At 44.0% G+C, this 26,547-nt stretch overlaps 1 protein-coding gene across 1 annotated transcript in view; it reads left to right on the top strand.

The window, feature by feature from the left end:
* syne2b (spectrin repeat containing, nuclear envelope 2b) overlaps nucleotides 1-26,547 on the top strand; it is a 138,137-nt gene that overhangs the window by 38,117 nt on the left and 73,473 nt on the right. Inside the window, exons 35-59 of the mRNA XM_084013806.1 lie at nucleotides 36-203; nucleotides 318-419; nucleotides 506-706; nucleotides 2,037-2,244; nucleotides 2,656-2,768; nucleotides 2,855-3,057; nucleotides 3,180-3,287; nucleotides 3,557-3,836; nucleotides 3,965-4,294; nucleotides 4,419-4,748; nucleotides 5,112-5,411; nucleotides 5,984-6,211; nucleotides 6,445-6,561; nucleotides 6,833-7,159; nucleotides 7,260-7,604; nucleotides 7,757-7,935; nucleotides 8,362-8,578; nucleotides 8,740-8,838; nucleotides 9,193-9,357; nucleotides 9,730-10,077; nucleotides 10,269-10,405; nucleotides 10,554-10,683; nucleotides 10,826-10,999; nucleotides 11,116-13,449; nucleotides 15,379-17,886. Of these exons, the coding sequence (XP_083869932.1) occupies nucleotides 36-203; nucleotides 318-419; nucleotides 506-706; nucleotides 2,037-2,244; nucleotides 2,656-2,768; nucleotides 2,855-3,057; nucleotides 3,180-3,287; nucleotides 3,557-3,836; nucleotides 3,965-4,294; nucleotides 4,419-4,748; nucleotides 5,112-5,411; nucleotides 5,984-6,211; nucleotides 6,445-6,561; nucleotides 6,833-7,159; nucleotides 7,260-7,604; nucleotides 7,757-7,935; nucleotides 8,362-8,578; nucleotides 8,740-8,838; nucleotides 9,193-9,357; nucleotides 9,730-10,077; nucleotides 10,269-10,405; nucleotides 10,554-10,683; nucleotides 10,826-10,999; nucleotides 11,116-13,449; nucleotides 15,379-17,886 (9,651 nt within the window). The remainder of the gene's footprint in view (nucleotides 1-35; nucleotides 204-317; nucleotides 420-505; nucleotides 707-2,036; nucleotides 2,245-2,655; nucleotides 2,769-2,854; nucleotides 3,058-3,179; nucleotides 3,288-3,556; nucleotides 3,837-3,964; nucleotides 4,295-4,418; nucleotides 4,749-5,111; nucleotides 5,412-5,983; nucleotides 6,212-6,444; nucleotides 6,562-6,832; nucleotides 7,160-7,259; nucleotides 7,605-7,756; nucleotides 7,936-8,361; nucleotides 8,579-8,739; nucleotides 8,839-9,192; nucleotides 9,358-9,729; nucleotides 10,078-10,268; nucleotides 10,406-10,553; nucleotides 10,684-10,825; nucleotides 11,000-11,115; nucleotides 13,450-15,378; nucleotides 17,887-26,547) is intronic.

The following is a 26,547-nucleotide window of genomic DNA, read 5'->3' as shown; positions in this document are numbered from 1 at the left end:
CTTGACTGAATGGTGTTGGCCTGGTGGCCTTGCAGGTGACGGAGAAGACGGACGCCTACATGGATAACCTTCGGGTGGGGCTGGAGCTCTGGGAGAAGCAGCTCATGCTGGGGGGCGAGGTGGACGGCTGGGCTGGGGCCAAACTGGCCCTGTTTGCAGAGAGCCACCCCTTCCACAACGAGCAGCAAGTATTTGCCATGAGGGTAAGAAAGGACACGTTTCCTCATCAGTGATTTAGATCGAAAACCTTCGACCGTTGGGACAATCCTGCTCTTTGAATGTCTCCCATATATGTATAACTTCTCATTGCTTTGTAGGATGAGATCCACGCCAATGAGGAGAACATTGAGCATTTCCACAAGAAGTCTGTGGAGATCCAGGAGATGCTGCAGAGCCCAGAGTCACCACTGGAACTGCAGGTGTGTGGAAACGTTGCATATATATATATTCTGGCTCCTGGATTCTTTTACAATGTCTGAAGCCTTTTTCACAATGTGTCAATAAGGTGATGGAAACGCAGCTGAGGAAGAGGATGGAGCAGGTGAAGGAGCTGTTTGCCGACTGCACCGACGTCTTTGAAGAACTGATAGCGGTGAAGAAACACCTCGCCGAGAAGTTGGGGGAGTGCCAGACAGCCGTGGAGGGCATTCAGGGTTCTGTCAGTAAAGTCGATGCATCACAAGCAAATGTTGAAGAGCACACACAGGTACACAGCTGTTGTTATATCTCAGAAGAGAAAACACATTTGATGTATTAGTATATATAATATAGTAGGGCTGCACGATTATGGCCAAAATGATAATCACGATTATTTTGATCAATATTGTAATCACGATTATTCATTATGTTCGGTAAAACATGTCTTTTTATTGCACTTTTTTTAAGAAACATTATGTGGACAAATCTTCACATTGAAACTTAAAATAATCATAAATCATAAATAATCAAATAAAATTTACCCAAGATAAAGGGCAAAAATTAAATATGCCATTGCAAAGTGCAATCATAAAGTGCAAACAAATGAAAAAAATGAAGCCTATGCAGACACACAATGGAAGTGGAGCCCTTACGAGGCACAAGCTGCTCCTCACCTCCAGATGCTGCTCCCGACATCGCGTCTCACACTCTCATGCGTCTCACACCCGCTCTCACATGGTACAGACACACCAACTCCGGCAGCGACGGATACGGTCGGAACGGATGGTCGAACGCACCGGCGAGTGGGCGCTTCTGTGTTCAAGTTGGATCAATTGGATAGACGTCCTGGGAAGTGGGCGGGACTTGAGTTTCGCTCTGCCGTTTCCAACATGGCGGCCGGGCCACAAACGATCTCATTTTACAGTTAAACTACACGCTATAGCATGTTTCTGAAAACATTTGAGGCGGGAAATGTGTAGTGCAGTAACAGAATCTGGATTCATATTTGATCAACACTGCCTAGTTTGATAGTTTGAACGAAGTTTCTGGAGCCGGCGGCATTGCGTTGGACGGACGTCATTTGCATAAAGTTCAATCTATCGAACTTTATGCAAATTCACGTACGGCGACAGGGCCGTCAACTCGACGTGCCGTATCCATCATGCGGAGCTCCTGCTCTACATAGACAATGAATGGGATCCGTTGATTTGACGTCTGCTGCCGGAGTTGGTGTGTCTGTACCTTTATATCATTTGAGGCTGTCGCTGCTGCAGGGTTCGCTCGCTTGCAGTTTAGGCAGCTTAATGAAGCCCTAACCTTTCGGTCGCCCCCTGGTGGTCGGCTGACTATTGGGTTGAGAAAATCGCCGACGATCATCTTAATTTAATCGTGGCAGCCAAAATCGTGATCGTGATTAAAATTCGATTAATTGTGCAGCCCTATAATATAGTGTATATAATATATAAAACTTGTGTACCCTCTTAGGCATATGAAAATACAACTGAGAGATTCAGAAAAGGAAATTGTCATGTTCTTTAAATAAGTTCTGAGTGTGTTTCAGATTCTACTATTGCTGGAATAACCAGGGTTTTCACAGTTTCATGTCTTGTCCTCACCAGCGTCTGTGTGATGACCTGGAGGTTCAGGAGGAGCTGGCCGAGGCGGTCCTGAAGGAGGTGGCTTTGGTTTCCAGTGTGGCCAGTCCTCAGGTGCTGGAGGCGCTGTCTGTAGACTGCGTTCGGCTGAAGGAGGCCATCTCCCGCACCCAGGACATGATCCACCTGAAGAGAGAGGAGCGCGACAAAGGGCTGCTCAAGGTCATCAACGGTTAGTGTGGCGTCTCCTGTTTTAATATGTCTGTTGGGAAATGACAGTGGAGACAGGTGATGATATACAATAAATTAAATTACAGGGGAGAAATCCTTGTGTTTGTTCAGGGTCCCTCTAACAATGCTACTACAAAAAGTAAAAAAAGAAAACATGCTATTAAAAAAGGCAGAAGACAAAAATATGGAATTAAAATATAGAATAAGAATTTTTCTACATTTATTTTGTATTATTATTGTTATTATATTATGTGGTATATTATGTCTTTCAGTATCTGCTGTATATATATATATATAATATTTTAGTACGGTTGATTATACCTTATTTGTACCTATCTTGATTTTTTGGATATTATATTTATACATGTTGTGTAGCGATATATGATGCTAATATCTCTTCGTTTGTCTCCAGATGAAAGGCAGTCGTTTGAGGATTGGTTCCAGGACTTGCAGCTGTCTGTCAACGAGTGCTTCGAGCACCCGGAGAGCAGAGCCGACGTGGAAACGTCCCTGCAAAGACTCGCTGTGAGTAGATTAGCACGTTGATGGGCAGACGGGTGGATTTGCCGGATGATGAATGAAGTCCTCACAGTTTCTCTCGTGTCCATCAGAGCTTCTTAAAAGCCAAGGATGCAGAGAAACGTCTGGAGCAGCTGAAAGCTCAGCTGGAGAGAGGCAGCCAGCAGGTTCCCCCCCAGCAGCTCTCTGAGTTCACCGACTGGCTGAAGGAGCAGCAGAAGGAGGTGGGCACGTTCACAACCCACTGCCACGACAGGCAGCAGCAAATGGAGCCACTTCTCAGTGACTTGAACAGGTAAATTACCTCTTTGGTTCCCTGAACAAGTCTGCAAATTAAGAATTATACTGTAAAGGGTCAAATCTGCCCTCTTCATCGTTTAAAGTTTGATTGTAATCACCTTTTTTCTTGTTCTCTAGTCTGCAGAAGCAGCACGATAGCTTCCGTGAGTGGCTGCAGAACAAAGAAAAACAGTCTGTGGAGTCGGACAAAGTCAAACTTCTTCTCAAAGACCTTCAGGACGAGAGGTGATCTTCAGCATTCATTCTGATAATCATGTTGATATTTGATCTAAAATAATATATACATTCATTATTATTATTATATGTATATTATTGGTTGTTTAAAATTAGTTAAATTACCAAAAAACTAAAGCATGAAGCCTAGTTCCCATTTGTCTTCTGTCCCACTCCGCTGTCTTTTTACTTATTGCTTTGTTACTTTTATATCTCGTCTTAATGTCAGCACTTTGAATTGCCTGTTCAAACCTTGCCTCTACTTGCCTTCCATGTGACAGCGACAGAGCTGAGTGCCTCAGCGAGCTTTTAGCGTCGGTACGCAGACGTGGCGTCCGAGCTGAAAGCCTCCTGAAGGACGGCGATAACTTGATCCAACGCTACAGAAACCTGGAGGGCAGGCTGCAGACGCAGGCCGACGTCCAGAGCGCGCTGGAGGAGGGATTTGACAAGTTTAATAGCCAGGTTAAGTGCATCAGGAGCTGGATAACTGGCCTTGTGCAACCCCTCACCTCCCCTAGCAGAGACACCCAGACAGAGGAGATGAAGCACAAAGCACAGGTGACTGATCCTGATCCACATTTTCTTTTATTTTGCACTTCTGGTGTGGAACAGACTATTTTGCTGCACTGCGTTTTTCTTCTCTCACTAACTCATTTTCATTTCCTCATCTTCCCATTTATCACCAGGCCATCCTGAGCTCCAAACCCGAGGGAGACTCTAAAGTGAGCAACCTGAAAAGAGAAAGCGAAAGTCTGTGTGAGCAGGAGGACCTGGACAAGGGCAGGAGACAGGAGGTTCAGCAGTCACTCAGAGAAACCGAGGAGCAGTGGAGGACGGCGCTGCAGACGGCCGAGGACAATCTCAGCAAGGCGGAATCACAAACCCTGTTAGACAAAGACTTGGACGCGGTAAAAACCCAGATTGAGGACGTTCAGTCCTGGATTAGAGACCGGGAGCAGAAGATGCAGTCGCTCGGTGGTTGCATGCAAGTTGAAGAAAAGCGCCAGATTGCAAACGTGAGTTTTAAATATGAATCTGATGAAGTGAGTGGTGGGTTGTAATGTGTAGAACAGCTTGTAAAGGCTGGGTTTATAAGATGGAGGCAACGTGGTCTCCTAAAGGGATATTTGTTTTCCTCAGGCTACTCTGAGCTCAAGGCCCGATGGAGAGTCAAAACTCCACGATCTGAAGCGACAGTGCCAGAGTCTGTGTGAGAACCAGGGCTTGGACGAGAGCAGGAGACGGGAGGTTGAGGAGGCGCTCGGACACACGGAGGAGCAGTGGAGGACAGTGTTGCAGGCTGCCGAGGAGGGCTTCAACGAGGCGGAGACCGAAGCTGCCACTGAAAGGGACTTGGATGCTTTCAAAACCCAAAGTGAAAGCATCCAGTCCTGGATCAAGGAGCAGAAGCAGAAGCTGTTGTCCCTCGGTAGTCACATGCAGTTGGAAGAAAGGTTACAGGTCACACAGGTGAGCTTATAAGTCAGAGATGTCTGCGTTTCATTTTACAGCAGCCATGAAAGGCAAGTTGGGAAAGAAATCTGGAGATCCGGTTCCTAAGTCTGGTTTTTACATGTGTGATTTATTTTAAGATCCTTTTTCCATGTTGTTCTGTATTTGTTGTTGTACTTCTTATTTTGCCCACCAGAGGCTGAAGTGCACCACTAGACCACATTATAAAAAGGACTAAAATATTCATGTTTAATTATATTATTTGTTAACACACAATATATGCATCTTGTGTTGGATGAGAACATGACTGCTTTTAGTAGTTAGATCTGAAAAAGACACATATTTCACACAAAAAATAAATTTCTGGGCCTTCGCCTGCAGGCTGTTATGACCTCCAAACCTGAGGGAGAGTCCAAGGTGCTGGACCTGGAGACACAAGGGGAACGTCTGTGTGAGCATCTGGAGGAGAGCAGGAAACCACAGGTCCAGCAGTCGCTGCGAGACACGGAGCAGCAGTGGAGAACACTTCTGCTCACAACCAGGCAGGCGGAGCTCCGGAGTCTCTCCGACGACTTCGACGCTCAGAGCAACAAAGCTCAGTCCTGGATCAGGGACAGACAACAGACGCTGCAGGCTGTGGGCAGTCACACACCACCGGATGAGAGATGTCACACGGCTCAGGTCTGTTCAAACTTGTTCTGCAGTAGCGATGTGTTTTCTGGATTTTGGTAGATATGGCCATATGAAAAAAATCAGTGTTTCTCCGACGGACGACGTCCCCCCCCCCCCCAAAGGGGCTGCTATCCAGGCTGCCACTAACGTTTGTTCAGCTTGTTCCTCTGATAACTTAAAATCCAGACATTAGGGAGGGTTTGACTGACAGCCAAATTATCCACAGAGGCCCCCTCTTCTCCAGAACAAACTGACCCGGTGAATAAAACCGGTAAAACACTGAATCAAGTGATGTCATGTAAATAAAGTACTGTTTCTCCGACGTCATTTGGCAAACACGGAAGGCTGCAGCTCATGTTTGCTCAGCTTAAGATCCAAATGTAAAATAAAAAAGGAGGATAAAAAGTCATTGTATGACAGCTTCTGGCAGACAACCACAACCCTGACGCACAAAGGGGATATGACGACAGGAGACCGAATGAAACAGGCCGCTTCCTTGATAACAATTACACATTTCTCTGGGTTTTAAAACTGTGGAAAACATTAACACCAATTAACAGCAAAGGAATTGTTTACTGCAGAGTATCTTGAGTGCCAAACCTGAAGGTGACTGCACGGTAAACAACCTGAGGAGGCGAGGCCAGAGTCTGTGTGACAATCATGATGCGGATCAGGGCAGGAAAGTCCACGTCCAGAAGACCATCCGGGACACGGAGGAGCAGTGGAGGACCGTCCTGCAGGCTGCGACACAGGTCGAGGCTGCTGCAGGAGCCGAGATCACCCAGAAGACTGAGAAGACGACGTTGGAGGTTTGAGGACTGGCTGTTAACCAGAATCACTTATACGGAGTGCTGTCATAGTATCTCTGGTGCTATGACTGAAAGTCAGCATACAAAGGATTGCATGGTTTTTAAGTAAAACTAAGAAGACCACTTAGCAGAAAAGCCATTCATAATCTTGACCTGCTGTAAATGCATTTAACTTTGAATATTAACTGTGTAAATATTAGGTGAAACCACCTCATTATAAGTGTCTTTTCCAGCTGAGAGAGTTTGACACCCAGCAGCAGGACACCGGCAGCTGGCTCACAGACCTCCAACGACGACTCGACTCTTTGAAAAGCCAGACCAAAGCTGAGGACAGACTTCACACTGCTCAGGTGAGCTGATGGGTCATGTTACAGGGAAGAATGACATCCTCCTCCTTAGCACAAAAAGGCTTTCATAATAAAAGTGTAAAAAATCAAATATGTATCAAACACCGGCACTCCTCACTCCTACTCACGTTTCCACCTTTGTCTTTTGGCAACAAATCACGTCACTTAGTCACTTAGACACAAAAACATGGGAAAATAAAGTCCACGTTGAAAAATACAGAACTTACTCTTTAATTATGAGATTATAACTCAGACTTTTGTTTCTAATCCCCAGACCATTATGAGCTTGAAGGCCGAAGGAGACTCCAAGCTCCAGGAGCTCAGGACACGAGTCCTGAGTTTGTGTGGTCAGGACCTTGAGGAACACAAAACACAACATGTTCAACAAAAAGTGAGAGACGTTGAGGAGCACTGGACCAGAGTCCTGCAGAATGCCAAACAAGCCCTGGATCAGGCTGAGAGGCGCTGTGCTCTGGAGGGCCAGTTGAAGGACTATGAAGCCTTGAGGGACAACACCAGAGCCTGGCTGCAAGACAAGCAGCAGAGACTCTCCTCTCTGGATAGTCCGACGGATCCCGAAGAGACAATTAAGACGGCGCAGGTCAGTTTGAACAATGAAAAGTTTGTGCTGATCTTAGCTGAGCTTCATCCTCAGCTAAAATAGGCTTCAGTTTCAATAGTCTTTTTTTTTTAACCCTCAGACTATCCTGAGCTGTAAGCCCGAGGGAGACTCCAAGCTGACAGAACTGAAGAGAAGGAGCCAGAGTCTGTCCGACCAGGAGGATCTGGACCCAAAAAGGAGACAAGAGGCCCAGCAGACGGTAGAAGACTCGGAGGAGCAGTGGAGGACGGTCCTGCAGGCTGCAGAGAACACTCTGAAAAAAGCCGAGGTCCATTACTCGCTCTCCAGGGAGCTGGAGGCGTTCCGCACCAAAGCAGGAGCCACCAAAACCTGGGTGAAAAAGCTGCAGCAACAGGCGGCTTCCAAAGGGGTCGGCACTCAGGGCAGCCGGGCTCAGATAGAGGAGAGGCTGAACACAGCACAGGTACAACCACAAATCATTTTAACAATCATGGGTCATTGTGGAGTCCATCAATTAAGATGTTAGCAAAGTAGTTTTCTAATTAATTTATGTAACATTAGAAAAAGAAAGAATGACTTAAAAAATTGTGAAATTGTTCATGATTGTGTCTTAAGGCCATCTTGAACTCCAAGTCCAAGGGTGAGGCTCAAGTGATGGAGCTGAAGAGACGAGCACAGAGTCTGTGTGAGCACAAAGACCTGCAGGGAGACCAGAAACTGGAGGTTCAGCAGACAGTCGAAGACACCGAGCAGCAGTGGGGGACGGTGCTGCAGGATGCCGAGGAGACACAAAGGTACAGGAAGCCGTCTTTTAAGGGCTGGTCATTGTTCTTAAGCAATTCCTTTGGTGGCATTGAATCAAACTTGTTTATTGAAACTAAATTCTTTGAAACCAGTTTTCAGAAGTCAACCTTAACCAGAGGACGTTACGCCTGGTTCACACCGGCCGCGGAAGCACCGTGAATAGGCGCGTAGCGGAGCCCGCTTCCTTTCGGCGCCCTTGTTAAGCGATAGTGTAGTTCACACCAGACGCGTGGCGCCGGGAATAGGCGCGGGCACCCAGATCCTTTCTCTGAAAAATCTTTTACTTCACTGAACACCACTCAAAAATGTTGATTGTTTGTTTCTAATACTAAGTCAGTAATTTCCTCAAGAAATATGGAATCCTGAATTTGGATTGTGATTTCTAATGTCATCTGCAATCCGCTGTTACCCATCAGGCAGTTGAAGGGTGTTGTGGAGCGCCTGGTGTCCTGCCAGTACCAGCGAGACCAGACCGCCTCCCGCCTGTCCGAGTTTCAGAGGCAGACGTCCGGCCTGCCGCGTGTCTTCCCCTGGCCGGGCCTGGGAGAGCGGAGGCAGGCGGTGGAACAGGCTCGGACCCTGCTGGACCAGTGCACAGCTATGCCCCCTGCCCTCTCATCCCTCCGCACACAGGTAAACTTGTCTGCTGTAGCAGTATAAGACATAACAGATGTATTTTTTTTTTTTTTTGTATAACTTAAATAAAGGTGAAACAATGTGATTTCAGATAAATGTTATCAGGTTGACTTTGAGGTTTAAAACGTCTCCACTGTTATTGCACTGTTCTCTTCAAGGCTGCAGAGCTGTTTAAGGTCACACAGGACCCCGACTGGTCCGATCCCTCCTGGGCAGCCAAGGAGGAGTCCATTCCTGCTCTGCTGAAAGAGCTCACTGTGAGTTCAGCACTCTGTGGTGACAAGATACAAACACATAATAGTGTCTTTCAGTTTCTATTGTGTTGATGTAAACGTGTCCAAAACTATTAAGAATCAAATGAAGTAGTTGCTAAGGCAGGAAATATTTTCCATTCATAATGTGTTACACTTTTATTTTTGGTCTATTGTGTCTTCATGACATTGGATTAAGTGTGCTCTCTTATCATCTGGACACAAGTTAACGCTGCATTACAACATCATCTTCTTCCTCTTCGGTCCCAAAGAGCAACATCATCTCCCCTCCCCCCCAATCCATTATCCCATCGTTTCCCTTCAGCCTCCCTTTTAAACGCAGAACTCTCCTGTTTTCAGGATGCGGTGGCTGACCTGGAGCAGGGCATCCTGACGGAGAGGCTGTGCACCCAGCTGGTGGAGCAGCATGAGGCGGCCCAGGACTGGCTGAGGGAGCATGTGAAAGGCCTGGGAGCTCCTCCAGCAGACAGACAGGGTCTGCACAACGTTGTCAACACTCTGAAGGTCGGATAATAACACACATACCCAGTTGTTGGATCTATTTGGGGTGGTCAATGAAAATATCCATATTGTACTGTATTGCACGAAACGTAAGGAATCTATTTGCTCGTAACAAACCAATACATTTGAGGAAGACGTTTAAGATAAGATGATTCATGTTTGGAAAGTTTTTGGATGTTCACTTTTTCACCAAAGGATGGCAAGTCTCATCTGTCACTAAGAAATCGGACCAACATAATTGCAACAGTTGCATCTCTAATAAAAAAATAGATTTTATACCTTTTAACCAAATAGTCAAAAGCTCTTTCCAAGGATGTGAAAATGTGTTTTTTCTCCTGTATTCTAATAATGTGTAATTCTCCCTCCTGATGGCAGGCTTTGCTGCAGACTGTGGACCGGGAGAAGAGAGAGATGAAGGAGCTGGACTCTGCCAGAGACAGTTTGCTGAGCCTCTGCACCCCTGGAGGTCGGGATGCCCTGACCCTGGAGGTCGGCCACCTCCACGACCTCTGTGCCACCTCGGAGCAGGAGGTGAGGAAGCGTCTGACGGCCTGTGATGCACAGCTGGAAGAGCTGGACGGTCAGCGGGCCAGGAGGGCCCAAGGGCTGAAGGATAGGACCGCCGCCCTGCAGTGGGAGCTCCGCTCTCTGGATCAGGCACTCAGTTACAGCGAACCACAGAACAACATCGCTCAGCTCCAACAGCACTGGCACAGCCTCCAGGTTATTACTGCTTTATTTACCTTATCTCTTTATAGGCTATGTTCCCACGAATAAACCTAAAGAAAAGGTGTATGTACAGTTTGTAAATATTGGAGTTGATTGCTGGCATCATAACTGTAAAACTGCTGCCATGTTCCACCTGCAGGCATGTGAGTATAATTTCCATGATGTTGTTGTCCTCCCCCTGTTAGAACTGTGATAAATCACTCAAAGATTTGGGTGTGAAACTTCAAGACCTTTACCAGGAAGTAAACACTACATCTTCCACCAACGAGCTGCCGGCAGAAATCATGACTGCACTGACGTCCTTATCTCAGAAATATGACAGGTACCATGTCTTGTCCTCCTAGTTGTAGTAGAGAAAATATACATCTGTTATTATATGTTGTGCAAGAATCTGTTATTGTGCTTGTACTTGTTCCTTTTGCCCGCTGTTTTATGCTGAAAAATGACACGTGATTCAAATATGTCTACAGTCTCAAGTCCAGGCTGAGTGAGCATCAGGGTTCCTGCTCTACGAACACAGCTCGCTGTCTGATGGACTGCCTTCACGCCCTGCAGGAATGGAACAAAGAAAAACCATCAGAGTCCGTTTCATCTATGCAGGTTACTGTCTTTGAACACTTTCATTGTTTTCCAAGGCGATGCAAGTACTCTGTTCCAATGCCTGATTTTGTCAAAGACAGATCACACTCTAGCATACTGATCTGTCATCACTAAAAACACTAACATGTATTCCTCCTGTTAGGTGACATTAGGGGAAGGTGAAACGTTGCAGTCCAACCTGAAGGAGGCGCTTTCTCACCAGCAGTTTCTAACCGAATGTTTGATACCAGTCCTGACTGAGAAACTGCAGAGAGATGGTTCAGAGACACTCAAGGAAGCAGACGCACACAAGGCTTCTCTCAACCAGAGCTTAAAGGTATTTAAATCATGTTAGATAGATTTGTAGATGATATGCGGTTAATCAAATGCTATACTTAAACAAAATTAAGTAACTCTGGAGTAATTATGCAACTTTTTACCTTTTCATTCAAGGAACTTGATGGAAAGCGTAAACAACAGCTGCCTGATGTCCTTCATGGTAATCCAGCAGAGACAAAGACATCTATAGTGGCACCACCACGAAAAAGCAAGAGCTCCCCTGAGAAAAAACAAGTTAAGTTCCAAGAAAACGTTGACTTAACAGAAAAATCTACTGAGGAACAATTGTCAGTTTTAGTTGAGCTGCAAACTGAGGCTAAAACATCAAAGCCCACTGTGACAGCAGTCATGGAAGAAATTAAAGATATGGAGCAAACCACAATTGAACCAACAAAGAGTAAATCTTCAACAGACGCTTCAGAACCGTTGACAGAACAACCTTGCAACACTTCTCAAGCAGCACCGTTTAAAAGTATAATGTCAGATACCACAGCTGAGCCTGTTGGAGCTGAGCAAACTAAACCTGCTGTCAAGGAACCTGTACTGATCCAAAAGGTCATTGAGACATCTGCATCTGGTCTTTGTGAAAAAAGTACACCTGTACCACCCAGGAGGAAGTCCAAGACTCCCGCCATTGACACACAGCCTAGCCAGACTAAATTGGAACCTGATATGGAGAAAACTGTTATTACTCAAGGGTCACCCAGAAGTCCCATAGGAGCTGCTGTTGTGGAAGAAACAAAGACGATTTCAACCATTATTGTAGATGTACCAGAGCCATTGACTTCTCTCCCAGTAACAACTGATGTTGCAGGCGAATTCACCACTAAGTCGGTCACAGAACAAACTGAGACCACCATTTCAAAGAGGGCTGAAGTTACTACATCTTTGCAGCAAGTTGTTACTCATAGCAAAACTACTGGTGTGGAGCCTAAAGATGATAAGAACAGCCTGAAGTCTTCTTCAACTACACATATGGCCATTGAACCAACTGAAACTACTGCTGTGATAGAAAAGAAGCTTTCTCCAGTCAAAAGAAGATCAAAAGGCCCAAAACTCTCCCCAAAACAAGTTACCAAGGAAGTGGCAGACACTAAGCAAGAGCCTGAAAGTCAGAAGCCTACATTGAGCTCTGGAGAGAAAACTGAAACCATTGTTGTTGAAGAAACAAAGCGTATAGCTACGATTGTTCTAGATGTATCAAAGCCATGCACTACTGTCCCTTTGACAACTGATGTTGCAAGTAAACTCACCACTAAGACAGTCACAGAGCAAACTAAGACCGAGGTGGTTGAGCAAGCAGAGCTTAAACCTACCAGTAAAGAGTTGAAAAGTACAGATGTGTCCTCAAAGATGAATCTTGCAAAACCTGCTGAGAATCTCATGTCTCACCAAGCTTCTACACCTATCACAGAAACAGATGGTGGGCAACCTAAATCTGTACAAAAAGAGCAAGAATCTGAGACTTCAAGTGTTTCCACAGCTTCAGAGACAATTGCTAGCCAGAGTTTATCTACTGAATGCTATGCAGAGTCTGAGGAAACTAAGAAGGAACCTGCCAATGGGAAGACTTCTTCAACTGCACAGAGGATCACACAGCCAGGCGAAACTGCTATTTTGGTAGAAAGTAAACTTTCACCAACTAAAAGAAAGTCAAAAAGTAAAAAACTTTCCCCAGAATTTTCTAACAAGGAGAAAGCACAGACCATGGAAGAGCCTGACAGTCAGATGCCTGTACTGAAAAAAAAGGAGCAAACTGAAGCTGCGGTTGTGGAGAAGGAAACTAAGGTTATACCAAGCAGGGGGAAGTCAAATAGTCTTGACGATTCCTCTGTTCCAGAGCCAGTTGCAGCCGTTGATATAACTACAAGTGGGGCGAAGAAACCTGAGCAGTCTTCAATCTCAGAGCGTGTTCCAGGGCCGATTGAAACTGATGTTTTAAAACAAAGTGAGCAGGCAGTACAGATTACAGAGGAAAGTAAGAGGTCTGCTTTGAGTTTGAGGGAACAAATGACAAAGAGTGCTCAACTTACCGCACCTTTGCAGCAAGTTGTTGCCCAGAGCAAAACTAGTGATGTGGAACCGGAAGATAGTGAGAAAGAACCTGACAGCCTGAAGTCTTCTTCAACTACACAGGTGGTCACAGAACCAACTGAAACTACTGTTGTGATAAAGAAGAAGCTTTCTCCAGTCAAAAGAAGATCAAAAGGTTCACAACTCTCCACAAAACAAGTTACCAAGGAAGTGGCAGACACTAAGCAAGAGCCTGAAAGTCAGAAGCCTACATTGAGCTCTGGAGAAAAAACTGAAACCATTGTGGTTGAAGAAACAAAGCGTATAGCTACGATTGTTCTAGATGTATCAAAGCCTTGTGCTACTGTCCCTTTGACAACTGATGTTGCAAGTAAACTCACCACTAAGACAGTCACAGAGCAAACTAAGACCAAAGTTGTTGAGAAAGCAGAGCTTAAACCTACCAGTAAAGAGTTGAAGAGTACAGATGTGTCCTCAAAGATTAATCTTGCAAAACCTGCTGAGAATCTGATGTCTCACCAAGCTTCTACACCTATCACAGAAACAGATTGTGGGCAACCTAAATCTGTACAAAAAGAGCAAGGATCTGAGACTTCAAGTGTTTCCACAGCTTCAGAGACAATTGCTAGCCAGAGTTTATCTACTGAATGCTATGCAGAGTCTGAGGAAACTAAGAAGGAACCTGCCAATGGGAAGACTTCTTCAACTGCACAGAGGATCACACAGCCAGGCGAAACTGCTATTTTGGTAGAAAGTAAACTTTCACCAACTAAAAGAAAGTCAAAAAGTAAAAAACTTTCCCCAGAATTTTCTAACAAGGAGAAAGCACAGACCATGGAAGAGCCTGACAGTCAGATGCCTGTACTGAAAAACAAAGAGCAAACTGAAGCTGTGGTTGTGGAGAAGGAAACTAAGGTTATACCAAGCAGGAGGAAGTCAAATAGTCTTGAAGATTCCTCTGTTCCAGAGCCAGTTGCAGCCGTTGATATAACTACAAGTGGGGTGAAGAAACCTGAGCAGTCTTCAATCTCAGAGCGTGTTCCAGGGCCGATTGAAACTGATGTTTTAAAACAAAGTGAGCAGGCAGTACAGATTAAAGAGGAAAGTAAGAGGTCTGCTTTGAGTTTGAGGGAACAAATGACAAAGAGTGCTGAACTTACCGCACCTTTGCAGCAAGTTGTTGCCCAGAGCAAAACTAGTGATGTGGAACCGGAAGATAGTGAGAAAGAACCTGACAGCCTGAAGTCTTCTTCAACTACACAGGTGGTCACAGAACCAACTGAAACTATTGTTGTGATAAAGAAGAAGCTTTCTCCAGTCAAAAGAAGATCAAAAGGTTCACAACTCTCCACAAAACAAGTTACCAAGGAAGTGGCAGACACTAAGCAAGAGCCTGAAAGTCAGAAGCCTACATTGAGCTCTGGAGAAAAAACTGAAACCATTGTGGTTGAAGAAACAAAGCGTATAGCTACGATTGTTCTAGATGTATCAAAGCCTTGTGCTACTGTCCCTTTGACAACAGATGTTGCAAGTAAACTCACCACTAAGCCAGTCACAGAGCAAACTAAGACCGAGGTGGTTGAGCAAGCAGAGCTTAAACCTACCAGTAAAGAGTCAACAAGTACAGATGTGTCCTCAAAGATTACTATTGCAAAACCTGCCCAGATCAAAGACGCTGAGAATCTGATGTCTCACCAAACTTCAGCATCTATCACAAAAACAGATTGTGGGAAACCTAAATCTGTACAAAAAGAGCAAGAATCTGAGAGTTTAAGAGTTTCCACAGCTTCAGAGACAATTGCTAGCCAGAGTTTATCTACTGAATGCTATGCAGAGTCTGAGGAAACTAAGAAGGAACCTGACAATGGGAAGACTTCTGAAACTGCACAGAGGATCACACAGCCAGGTGAAAGTGCTATTTTGGTAGAAAGTAAACTTTCACCAACCAAGAGAGAGTCAAAAAGTGAAATACCTTCCCCAGAAGTTTCTATCACTGAGAAAGTGCAAACCATGGAAGAGCCTGACAGTCAGATGCCTTTACTGAAATACAAAGAGCAAACTGAAGCTGTGGTTGTGGAGAAGGAAACTAAGGTTGTACCAAGCAGAAGGAAATCAAAGAGTCTTGACATTACCTCTGTTCAAGAGCCAGTGTCAGCCGTTGATATAACTACAGGTGGGGAGAAGAAACCTGACGGCCTGAAATCTCTTTCAACTACACATGTGGTCACAGAACCAACTGAAATGACTGTTGTGATAGAAAAAAAACCTTCTCCAATCAAAAGAGGATCAGAGGGTCCAAAACTCTCCACAGAACACATTACCAAGGAGGTGGCTGACACTAAGCAAGAGCTTGAAAGTCAGATGCCTACATTGAGCTCTGGAGAGCAAACTGAAACAATTGTTTTGGAAGAAACAAAGCGTATCGCTACCATTGTTCTAGATGTGTCGGAGCCATTCACCTTTCTCCCTTTAACAGTTGATGTTGCAGGTGAACCCACCACTAAGACAGTCACAGAGCAAACTGAGTCCAAGCAAGAGCCTGAAAGTAAGAAGCCTACTGATACCATTGTTGTGGAAGAAATTCAAGTTTTACCAACCACAAGGAATTTAGAGGGTCTTAAAGTTTCCACAGTTTCAGAGCCAGTGTCTCGCCTTGATATTATTTCTGGTGTGGAGCCTAAAGAAACAAAACAAGAACATGGAAAGTATCCTGTAACCCCAGAGTTTGTGCAAGCTAAGCCTGCTGTTGTGGAACAATGTCATCTTCAACCACCTAAGAGAAAGTCAAAGAGTACAGAACCCCCTCTTAAACTTCCTGACACCGAGGCATCTCCCAAAGGGATAGTATCTGAAGGTCCATCTGAAAGTATTGTTGTGCAAAGGGGGGAGCTTTCACCCACCAAAGAAAAGTCAAAGGGTCTTAAACCTTCCCCACAACTTGTTACCAAAGATGTGACAGAAACCATGCAAGATGACAAATCTTTACAGCAAACAGAAGCTGTCATTTTGACAAAACTCATAGAGCCTAGCATTGGTGGGAGTATTTATTTGGAGTCAAAGGAAGTAAGAGAAGAACTTGAAAATGAGGGGGCTTCTTTAACTGCACAAGTAGTCACAGGAGAAACTGACACTCCTATTGTGGAAGAATTTGAGCTCTTGCCAACCACAAGAAATTTAACGAGTCAAAACATTTCTCTGGAACATTCTCAAAAGGATGAAAGACGGGCAACGGAGAAGCCTGATGGTCAGATAACAGAACCCGCTGTTGTGGAAGAAACTAAGGTTACACCAATCAGGAAGAAGTCAAAGGAAGGCAGTCAGAGGCTATGTTCAATTCCAGATGTGGTGACTGGAACAGCTCAAAGTACTGTTGTGGAAAAAGGTGAAATTTCACCAACCAAAAGAACATCAAAGGTTCTTCCCCTAGAACTTACCAGCACAGAGCTGACAAAATCCAAGGAAGAGCCTGACACTCAGAAGCCACCTTCATCTACAACAGTGGTAACAGCAAGAAATGAATTGATAGAAATTGCTGTTGTGGAAAAAGATCAAATTTCCCCAACCAAACTACCATCCCAGTTTCTTAAACTTTCCCCAGAACTTGCTACCACAGAGCTGACAAAGTCCAAGGAAGAGCTTGACACTCAGAAGCCATCTTCATCTACAACAGTGGTCACAGCAACAAATGACATTTTAGAAATTTCTGTTGTGGAAAAAAATGAACTTTTACCAACCGAAAGAAAGTCCAAGACTCTCAAACTTTCCCCAGAACTCCTAACATCAGAAGTGACAAAGGAAGAGCCTGACACTCATTGGCCATCTTTAACTGTACACGTGGCCACAGCAACAACTGAAATTATTGAAATTGCTGTTGTTGAAAAAGGCAAACATGCACCAACAAAAACAAGGTCAAAGACTCTCGAACTTTCCCCAGAACTTGCTACCACAGGGCTGACGAAGACCAAGGAAGAGTCTGAGAGTAAGAAGCCATCTTCAACTCCGGAAATGGTCACAGCACCAAATGAAATAATTGAAATTGCTGTTGTGCAAAAAAGTGACCTTTCACCAGCCAAAAGAAAGTCGAAGGATCCACATTTTTTTGTAGAATGTATTACCACAGAGCTGACCAAGGAAGATCCTGAGAGTCAAAAACAAACTTCAACTTCCTCTGAATTTGCTACCACAGAGCTCATGGATGTCAAGAAAGAGCTTGCCAGTCAGAAGTCTAAACTGGATCACCGAGAGAAAATTGAAGCTGTAGTTTTGGAGCAATTTGCCATACCAGCCCGAAGGAAACCGAAAGGAATTGATCTTTCGACTACTCTAGGGTCAGTCACTGATCATGGCGGAATTATTGACCATGTAGTTAAGTTAGAATCTGAGGGAGGGAAGACTTCACCTGGACATCAGAACAGTCAAAGCCAAGCTTCAATTCCAGAGGTGAATACAGCACCAACTGACATTATTGAAATTACTGTTGTGGAAAAATACCTTTCATCAACCAAAATAAAGCCGAAGAGTCACAAACTTTCCCCAGAACTTGTTACTACAGAGCTGACAGAGGTGGTCACAGCACCAACTGAAATGACTGTTGTAGAAAAGGAAATGCTCTCACCAACCAAAAGATTGTCAATGGATCTGACACTTTCCTCAGAATTTGTTCCCACAGAGCTTGTGGATGTTAAAAAAGGACTTGACATGCAGAAGTCTTCATTTGATCACAGAGGAGAGCCGAAGACACTTTATGTTTCGACTGCTGTAGAGCCACTTTCTGCTCTTGCTGGGTGTATTGACGTGGAATCTATGGAGTCTGTGGTCGAATCTGAGGGCGAGAAGACTTCAATTGGACCGGTAAGTAAAGGAGAGATTGAAATTGATTTTGTTCATGACTGTGAGGTTTCCTCTATAAAAACAAAGTCAAAGAGTCCAAAGGTTTTTTTAGAGCTTTATAGCAAGCAGATGACTAAGGTCATGGATGAGTCTGATAGTCAGAATCCATCTTACACCCTGGAAGAGGTCACAGGACCAGTTGAAATTACTCTTGTGGAAAAATGTAAAAATTCAACTACCAAAGAAATTTCACCTCCACATGTGTTTGCAGCACCAACTGAAATTGCTGTTGTAGACAAGGGAATGCTTTCACCAGCCAAAATGGTTGATGCTAGGGGTGAATCTGAGGGTGGGAATACTTTAACAGGACAGGTAAGTAAAGGAGGAATTGAAACTGATGTTAAAGATGGTGAGTTTTCCCCAACAAAGTCAAAGAGTCCAATGGTTTCTTTTGAACTTCATAGCAAGCATATGACAAAGGCTAGTGATGAGTCTCATAGTCAAAAGCCACCTTTAACTCCAGAAGAGCCCGCAGGACCAGTTGAAATTACTCTTGTGGAAAAATGTAAAAATTCACCTACCAAAGAAATTTCAAACGGCCTTTCTCTAGAAAGGGAACTTTCTCTTAAATTTGCTACCACAGAGTTGACAAATACCAAAAATGAGTCTGACAGTCAGAAGCCATCTTCACCTCCACATGTGTTTGCAGCACCAACTGAAATTGCTGTTGTGGACAAGGGAATGCTTTCACCAGCCAAAATGGTTGATACTAGGGGTGAATCTGAGGGTGGGAATACTTTAACAGGACAGGTGAGTAAAGGACGAATTGAAACTGATGTTGGTAAAGACAGTGAGTTTTCCCCCAAAAAGTCAAAGAGTCCAATGGTTTCTTTAGAACTTCATAGCAAGCATAAGGCCATGGATGGGTCTCATAGTCAAAAGCCACCTTCAACTCCAAAAGAGCTCACAGGACCAGTTGAAATTACTGTTGTGGAACTCAAACCTTCCCCAGAAAATGCTACCACAGAACTTACAAAGACCAAGGAAATGGCTGAAAGCAAGATCCCACCTTCTACAGAGGCGGTCAAAGCACCAACTGAAATTGCTGTTGAAAATGTGAAACTTTCACAAACCAAAGAAATGTTAAAGGAGCATGAACTTTCCCCAAAACCTGCTAGGACAGAGCTTATAAAGACCAAAGAAGTGCCTGACAGTCAGAAGCCATCTGCACAAGCCCAAAACAAGCCGAAGGGACCTGATGCTTCGACTACTGTAGAGCCAGTGGCTGTGTTTTCTGGAAGTATTGACATGGAGTCTGAGAAGGCTAAGGATGAATCTGAGGGTGGAAAGACTGCAACAGGACAGGTAAGTAAAGGAAGAATTGAAACTGATCTTGTTAAAGACTGTGAGTTTCCCCCAACCAAAAGAAAGTTAACGATTCTAAAGATTTCTTTAGAACTTCATAGTAAAGAGTTGACAAAGGCCAAGAATGAATCTGATGGTAAAAAGCCACCTTCGACTCCAGAAGAGAATATAAGACCAGTTGAAATTACTTTTGTGGAAAAAGTTACATTTTCACCAACCAAAAGGATGCAGGATCTAAAACATTCTCAGAAACTTGCAACAGAGCTGTCAAAGACCAAAGAGGCTGACAGTCAGGAGCCATCTTCAATTCCAGAGGTGGTCACAGCACCAACAGAAGATACTGTTTTGGAGAAAGGTGAACTTTCACCAACCGTAAGAGAGTCAACAGATCTGAAACTTTCCCAGGAACTTGTTACAATAGAGCTAACAAAGAACAAAAAGGGGGCTAACACTGAGAAGCCATGTTCAACTGAAGTACTGGTCACAGCACCAACAGAAGTTACTCAAATTGCTTTCTTGGAAGAAGCTGAACGTTCATCAGGTCTGAAACGTTCTGGGGTACTTGACTCCAAAGAGCTGTCAAGGACTAAAGAAGATGCTGAGAGTAAGAAGCCATCTTCAAACCCAGAGTTGGTCACGGGACCAACTACAATTGATGTTGTGGAATATGTTACTCTTTCACCTTCCAAAGGCACGTCAAATGGCCTTAAACTTTCCAAAAAACCTGCTAGCACAGAGCTTTTAAAGACCAAAGAAGATGCTGACAGTCAGAAGCCATCTTCAATTCCAGAGGTGTTCACAATACCAACAGAAATTATTTTTTTGGAAAAGGGGCAAGAGTTACCAAACACAAGAAAGTCAACGGATCTTAAACTTTCTCAGGAACTTGCTACCATAGAGCTGACAAAGAACAGAAAAGAGGCTGACACTGAGAAGCCATGTTCAACTGAGTTGGTGATCGCAGCACCAACTGAAGTTACTCAAATTGCTTCTGTGGACTTAGTTGAACTATCACCATCCATAGAAATCTCATCGGGTCTGAAACATTCCAAGGAACTTGATACCAAAGAGCTGTCAAGGACCAAAGAAGATGCTGAGAGTAAGAAGCCTTCTTCAATCCCAGAGGTGGTCATGGGACCAACAGAGCTTACAAAGACCAAGGAAATTGATGAAACCAAGAAGCCACCTTCTACTCCAGAGGTGGTCATGGGACCAACAGAGCTTACAAAGACCAAGGAAATTGATGAAACCAAGAAGCCACCTTCTACTCCAGAGGTGGTCATGGGACCAACAGAGCTTACAAAGACCAAGGAAATTGATGAAACCAAGAAGCCACCTTCTACTCCAGAGGTGGTCATGGGACCAGCTAAAATTGATGTTGAGGAAAATGTTAACATTTCACCAACCAAAGGAATGTTCAAGGAGCATGAAATTTCCCTGGAACTTGCTAGCACAGATTTTATGAAGACCAAAGAAGTGCCTGAGAGTCATAGGCAATCTTTAATTCCAGAGGTGGTCACAGCACCAACAGAAATAGCTGTTATGGAAAAAGATGGACTGCCGACCACCACAAGACAGTCAACAGATATGAGACCTTCTCAGGAACTTGCTACCATAGAGTTGACAAAGAACATAACAGAGGCCGACATTGAGAAGCCATGTTTAATTTCAGTTGGTGCTGTGACCACTGCTTCAGTTGATCAAATTGCTATTGTGGAATTAGTTGAACTTTCACCAACCAAAGAAACATCATCATGTCTGAAACATTCCAAGGAACTTGATACCAAAGAGCTGTCAAGGACCAAAGAAGATGCTGAGAGTAAGAAGCCATCTTCAGTCGCAGAGGTGGTCATGGGACCAATAGAGCTTACAAAGACCAAGGAAATTGCTGAAAGCAAGAAGCCACCTTCTACTCCAGAGGTGGTCATGGGACCAACAGAGCTTACAAAGACCAAGGAAATTGATGAAACCAAGAAGCCACCTTCTACTCCAGAGGTGGTCATGGGACCAACAGAGCTTACAAAGACCAAGGAAATTGATGAAACCAAGAAGCCACCTTCTACTCCAGAGGTGGTCATGGGACCAGCTAAAATTGATGTTGAGGAAAATGTTAACATTTCACCAACCAAAGGAATGTTCAAGGAGCATGAAATTTCCCTGGAACTTGCTAGCACAGATTTTATGAAGACCAAAGAAGTGCCTGAGAGTCATAGGCAATCTTTAATTCCAGAGGTGGTCACAGCACCAACAGAAATAGCTGTTATGGAAAAAGATGGACTGCCGACCACCACAAGACAGTCAACAGATATGAGACCTTCTCAGGAACTTGCTACCATAGAGTTGACAAAGAACATAACAGAGGCCGACATTGAGAAGCCATGTTTAATTTCAGTTGGTGCTGTGACCACTGCTTCAGTTGATCAAATTGCTATTGTGGAATTAGTTGAACTTTCACCAACCAAAGAAACATCATCATGTCTGAAACATTCCAAGGAACTTGATACCAAAGAGCTGTCAAGGACCAAAGAAGATGCTGAGAGTAAGAAGCCATCTTCAGTCGCAGAGGTGGTCATGGGACCAATAGAGCTTACAAAGACCAAGGAAATTGCTGAAAGCAAGAAGCCACCTTCTACTCCAGAGGTGGTCATGGGACCAACAGAGCTTACAAAGACCAAGGAAATTGATGAAACCAAGAAGCCACCTTCTACTCCAGAGGTGGTCATGGGACCAGCTAAAATTGATGTTGAGGAAAATGTTAACATTTCACCAACCAAAGGAATGTTCAAGGAGCATGAAATTTCCCTGGAACTTGCTAGCACAGATTTTATGAAGACCAAAGAAGTGCCTGAGAGTCATAGGCAATCTTTAATTCCAGAGGTGGTCACAGCACCAACAGAAATAGCTGTTATGGAAAAAGATGGACTGCCGACCACCACAAGACAGTCAACAGATATGAGACCTTCTCAGGAACTTGCTACCATAGAGTTGACAAAGAACATAACAGAGGCCGACATTGAGAAGCCATGTTTAATTTCAGTTGGTGCTGTGACCACTGCTTCAGTTGATCAAATTGCTATTGTGGAATTAGTTGAACTTTCACCAACCAAAGAAACATCATCATGTCTGAAACATTCCAAGGAACTTGATACCAAAGAGCTGTCAAGGACCAAAGAAGATGCTGAGAGTAAGAAGCCATCTTCAGTCGCAGAGGTGGTCATGGGACCAATAGAGCTTACAAAGACCAAGGAAATTGCTGAAAGCAAGAAGCCACCTTCTACTCCAGAGGTGGTCATGGGACCAACAGAGCTTACAAAGACCAAGGAAATTGATGAAACCAAGAAGCCACCTTCTACTCCAGAGGTGGTCATGGGACCAGCTAAAATTGATGTTGAGGAAAATGTTAACATTTCACCAACCAAAGGAATGTTCAAGGAGCATGAAATTTCCCTGGAACTTGCTAGCACAGATTTTATGAAGACCAAAGAAGTGCCTGAGAGTCATAGGCAATCTTTAATTCCAGAGGTGGTCACAGCACCAACAGAAATAGCTGTTATGGAAAAAGATGGACTGCCGACCACCACAAGACAGTCAACAGATATGAGACCTTCTCAGGAACTTGCTACCATAGAGTTGACAAAGAACATAACAGAGGCCGACATTGAGAAGCCATGTTTAATTTCAGTTGGTGCTGTGACCACTGCTACAGTTGATCAAATTGCTATTGTGGAATTAGTTGAACTTTCACCAACCAAAGAAACATCATCATGTCTGAAACATTCCAAGGAACTTGATACCAAAGAGCTGTCAAGGACCAAAGAAGATGCTGAGAGTAAGAAGCCATCTTCAGTCGCAGAGGTGGTCATGGGACCAATAGAGCTTACAAAGACCAAGGAAATTGCTGAAAGCAAGAAGCCATCTTCTACTCCAGAGGTGGTCATGGGACCAACTAAAATTGATGTTGCGGAAAATGTTAACATTTCACCAAACAAAGGAATGTTCAAGGAGCATGACATTTCCCTGGAACTTGCTAGCACAGATTTTATGAAGACCAAAGAATTGCCTGAGAGTCATAAGCCATCTTCAATTCCAGAGGTGGTCACAGCACCAACAGAAATTGCTGTTTTGGAAAAAGGTGGACTGCCACCCACCACAAGACAGTTAACAGATCTCAAACCTTCTCAGGAACTTGCTACCATAGAGCTGACAAAGAACAGAAAAGAGGCTGACAGTGAGAAGCCATGTTCAACTCAAGTAGTGGTCACAGCACCAACTGAAGTTAATCAAATTGCTATTGTGGAATTAGTTGAACTGTCACCAACCAAAGAAACCTCATCAGGTCTGAAACATCACAAGGAACTTGATACCAAAGAGCTGTCAAGGACCAAAGAAGATTCTGAGAGTAAGAAGCCATCTTCAATCTCAGAGGTGGTCATGGAATCAACTAAAATTGCTGTTGTTGAAAAGGTTGAACATTCACCTATGAAAGAAACGTCAAAGGGCCTTAAACTTTCCCCAGATCTTGCTACTACAGAGCGTACAAAGGCCGAGGAAGAGGCTGAAAGCAAGAAGCCACCTTCTTCTCCAAAGGTTGTCAAAGCACAAACTGAAACTGCTGTGGTTGAAAATGTTAAACTTTTGACAACCAAAGGAAAGTTAATGGGACATGAACTTTCCCCAGAACTTGCTAGCACAGATTTTATGAAGACCAATAAAGTGCATGAGAGCCAGAAGCCACCTTTAATTCCAGAGGTGGTCACAGCACCATCAGAAATTGGTGTTTTGGAAAAAGTTGAACTGTCGACAACCACAAGAGAGTCAATGGATCTGAAACTTTCACAGGAACTTGCAACCATAGAGCTGACAAAGAACAAAACAGAGGCTGACAGTGAGAAGCCATGTTCAACTGAAGTAGTGGCCAGAGCACTAACTAAAGTTAATCAATTTGCTATTGTGGAATTAGTTGAACTTTCACCAACCAAAGAAACCTCATCAGGTCTGAAACATCACAAGGAACTTGATACCAAAGAGCTGTCAAGGACCAATGAAGATGCTGAGAGTAAGAAGCCATATTCAATCCCAGAGGTGGTCATGGAACCAACTAAAATTGCTGTTGTGGAAAAGGTTGAACCTTCACCTACGAAAGGAACGCCAAAGGGCCTTAAGCTTTCCCCAGATCTTGCTACTACAGAGCGTACAAAGACCAATACAGTGGCTGAAAGCAAGAAGCCTCCTCCTACTCCAGAGGTGGTACAAGGACCAACTAAAATTGCTGTTGTGGAAAACTTCAAAATGTCACCTACCAAAGAAATGTCAAAGGGAAAACTTTCCCCAGACCATTCTTGCTCAGACCTTACAAATATCAAGAAAAAGCCTGACAATCAGAAGCCATCTCCACCTCCAGAGGTGGTCACAGCACCAACTGAAATCATTACAATTGCTGTTGTGGAAAAAGGTGAACTTTCACCAACCAAAATAAAATCCATGGGTCTCAGACTTTCACCTGGTCTTGCTACTACGGTCCTGATAACATCAAAGGAAGAGCCTGACAATAAAAAGCCATTTTCTACTCCAGAAGTGATTACAGTACCAATACAAATTTCTGTTGAAAAAGGAAAAAGGAACAAAGGAAATTCAAAAAGTCTGAGACCTTCTCAAGAACGTGCTACCATAGAGCTGACAAAGGGTAAAGAAGAGGCTGACAGTAACGATCCATATTTAACGCCAGAGGTGGTCACAGCACCAACTAAACTTTCCCCAGAGCCTAATCGTAAGAAGTCATCTTCAACTCCAGTGGTGGTCACAGCATCTACACCAACTAGTGTGAAATGTGAACTTTCAGCAACCAAAGGAAAGTCAAATATTCTTAAACATTCCCCAAGACATGCTACTGCAGAGCTTCGAAAGGCCAAGGAATACCCTGATAGTCAAAAGCCATCTGCAACTCCAGAAGTGGTCACAGCAACAACTGAAATTACTTTTGTAAAAAAAGGAACGCTTTCACCAAACAAAAGATTGTCAATGGGTCCGAAGCTTTTCTCCAAATTATCTACCACCGAGCTGATGCATGTCAAGAAAGAACCTTACAGTCAGGATTCTTCACTGGGTGTCAGCGAGCAAACTGAAGTTGCAGTTTTGGAGCAATTTGCCATACCTACCAGAGGGAAGCCGAATCCTTCAACAGATGTAAAGCCAGTCTCTTCTCTTGGTGGTATTGATGTGAAGTCCAAGGAAACTGAGAAAGTCTCAGAGTGTGGGAATTCTTCAACTGCAAAAAGTCCAAAGGTCTATTTAAAACCTTCTAGCAAGGAGCTTTTAAAGACCAAGGATGAAACTGACCACCAGAAGCTGTCTTCAATGTCAGAAGTGCTCACAGCAACAAAAGAAATTACTCTTTTGGAAAAAGATAAACTTTCACCAACCAAAAAGTCAAATGGTCGAACACCTTTCCCTGCTAGCGTGGATTTTTTTGACACAATGGAAGACTCTGATGGGCAGAAATGTTCCCTGGACTTTAGGATGCAAACCAACAGTGCTGTTACCAATCGACCTAAAGTCATACCAACCAGGAGGGGGATAAAGAGTGAGCAAATTTTCCCCTCAACGGAAATGGTCTCTATCCTGAAAAACACACCTGAAAGATCTATTGTTACAGAGTCTGCAGATACCAAGAAAAGAGATGACTATTTGAAGCTTGACTCAGCATCGAATGTGGTTATTGGGCTGACAATGGATCAAACAAGTATCCAGGGCCAACAAGTTCCCGAAAACAAAAAACTGACTACAGCTGATGTGCAGCCAGAGAAGAGTGCAGTCAAGATGACCATGGTAGAAGTAAAGACAAAGAAAAGACACAAAAAAGGCAAGGATTGCAATATGCAAGAAGTGGATGCCAAAGAATTGACAAAGAGTTTGCTTCATGAAGCCCAGACCTTGGATGAAATGTCTGTTAAGATGAAGAAAATATCCAAAGGCGCTGAGGTGTGCCTTTCTCCAACAGGTACACAGGCCATTATTACTGAACATGCATTTATGCCTGTGACAGTAGAAAAGGCACCAAGGATTGATATAGAAAAAACAAGTATCCCAGGTTACAAACACCTGATGTCAGCTGATGCACAGGCAGAAAACCCTGCAGTCACGATGATGAAGGTAGAAGTGAAGACCAAAAAAAGGATCACGGATGATGGCATGCAAGAGGTACATGCTGAAGAGTCAACAAAAAAAGTGCATGATGCGCCCCTGAGCCTGGATGAACATTTTAAGATTGAGAAAATCCACAGTGGTGCGGAAGTGCACATTTTACAACCATGTACACAG

This window comes from Eutrigla gurnardus, assembly GCF_963514095.1.
Source record: "Eutrigla gurnardus genome assembly, chromosome: 7".
In the NCBI taxonomy this organism is placed as follows: Eukaryota; Metazoa; Chordata; class Actinopteri; order Perciformes; family Triglidae; genus Eutrigla; species Eutrigla gurnardus.
The sequence above is the reverse complement of the archived record's forward strand: the minus strand, read 5'-3'. Positions and strand labels throughout refer to the sequence as shown.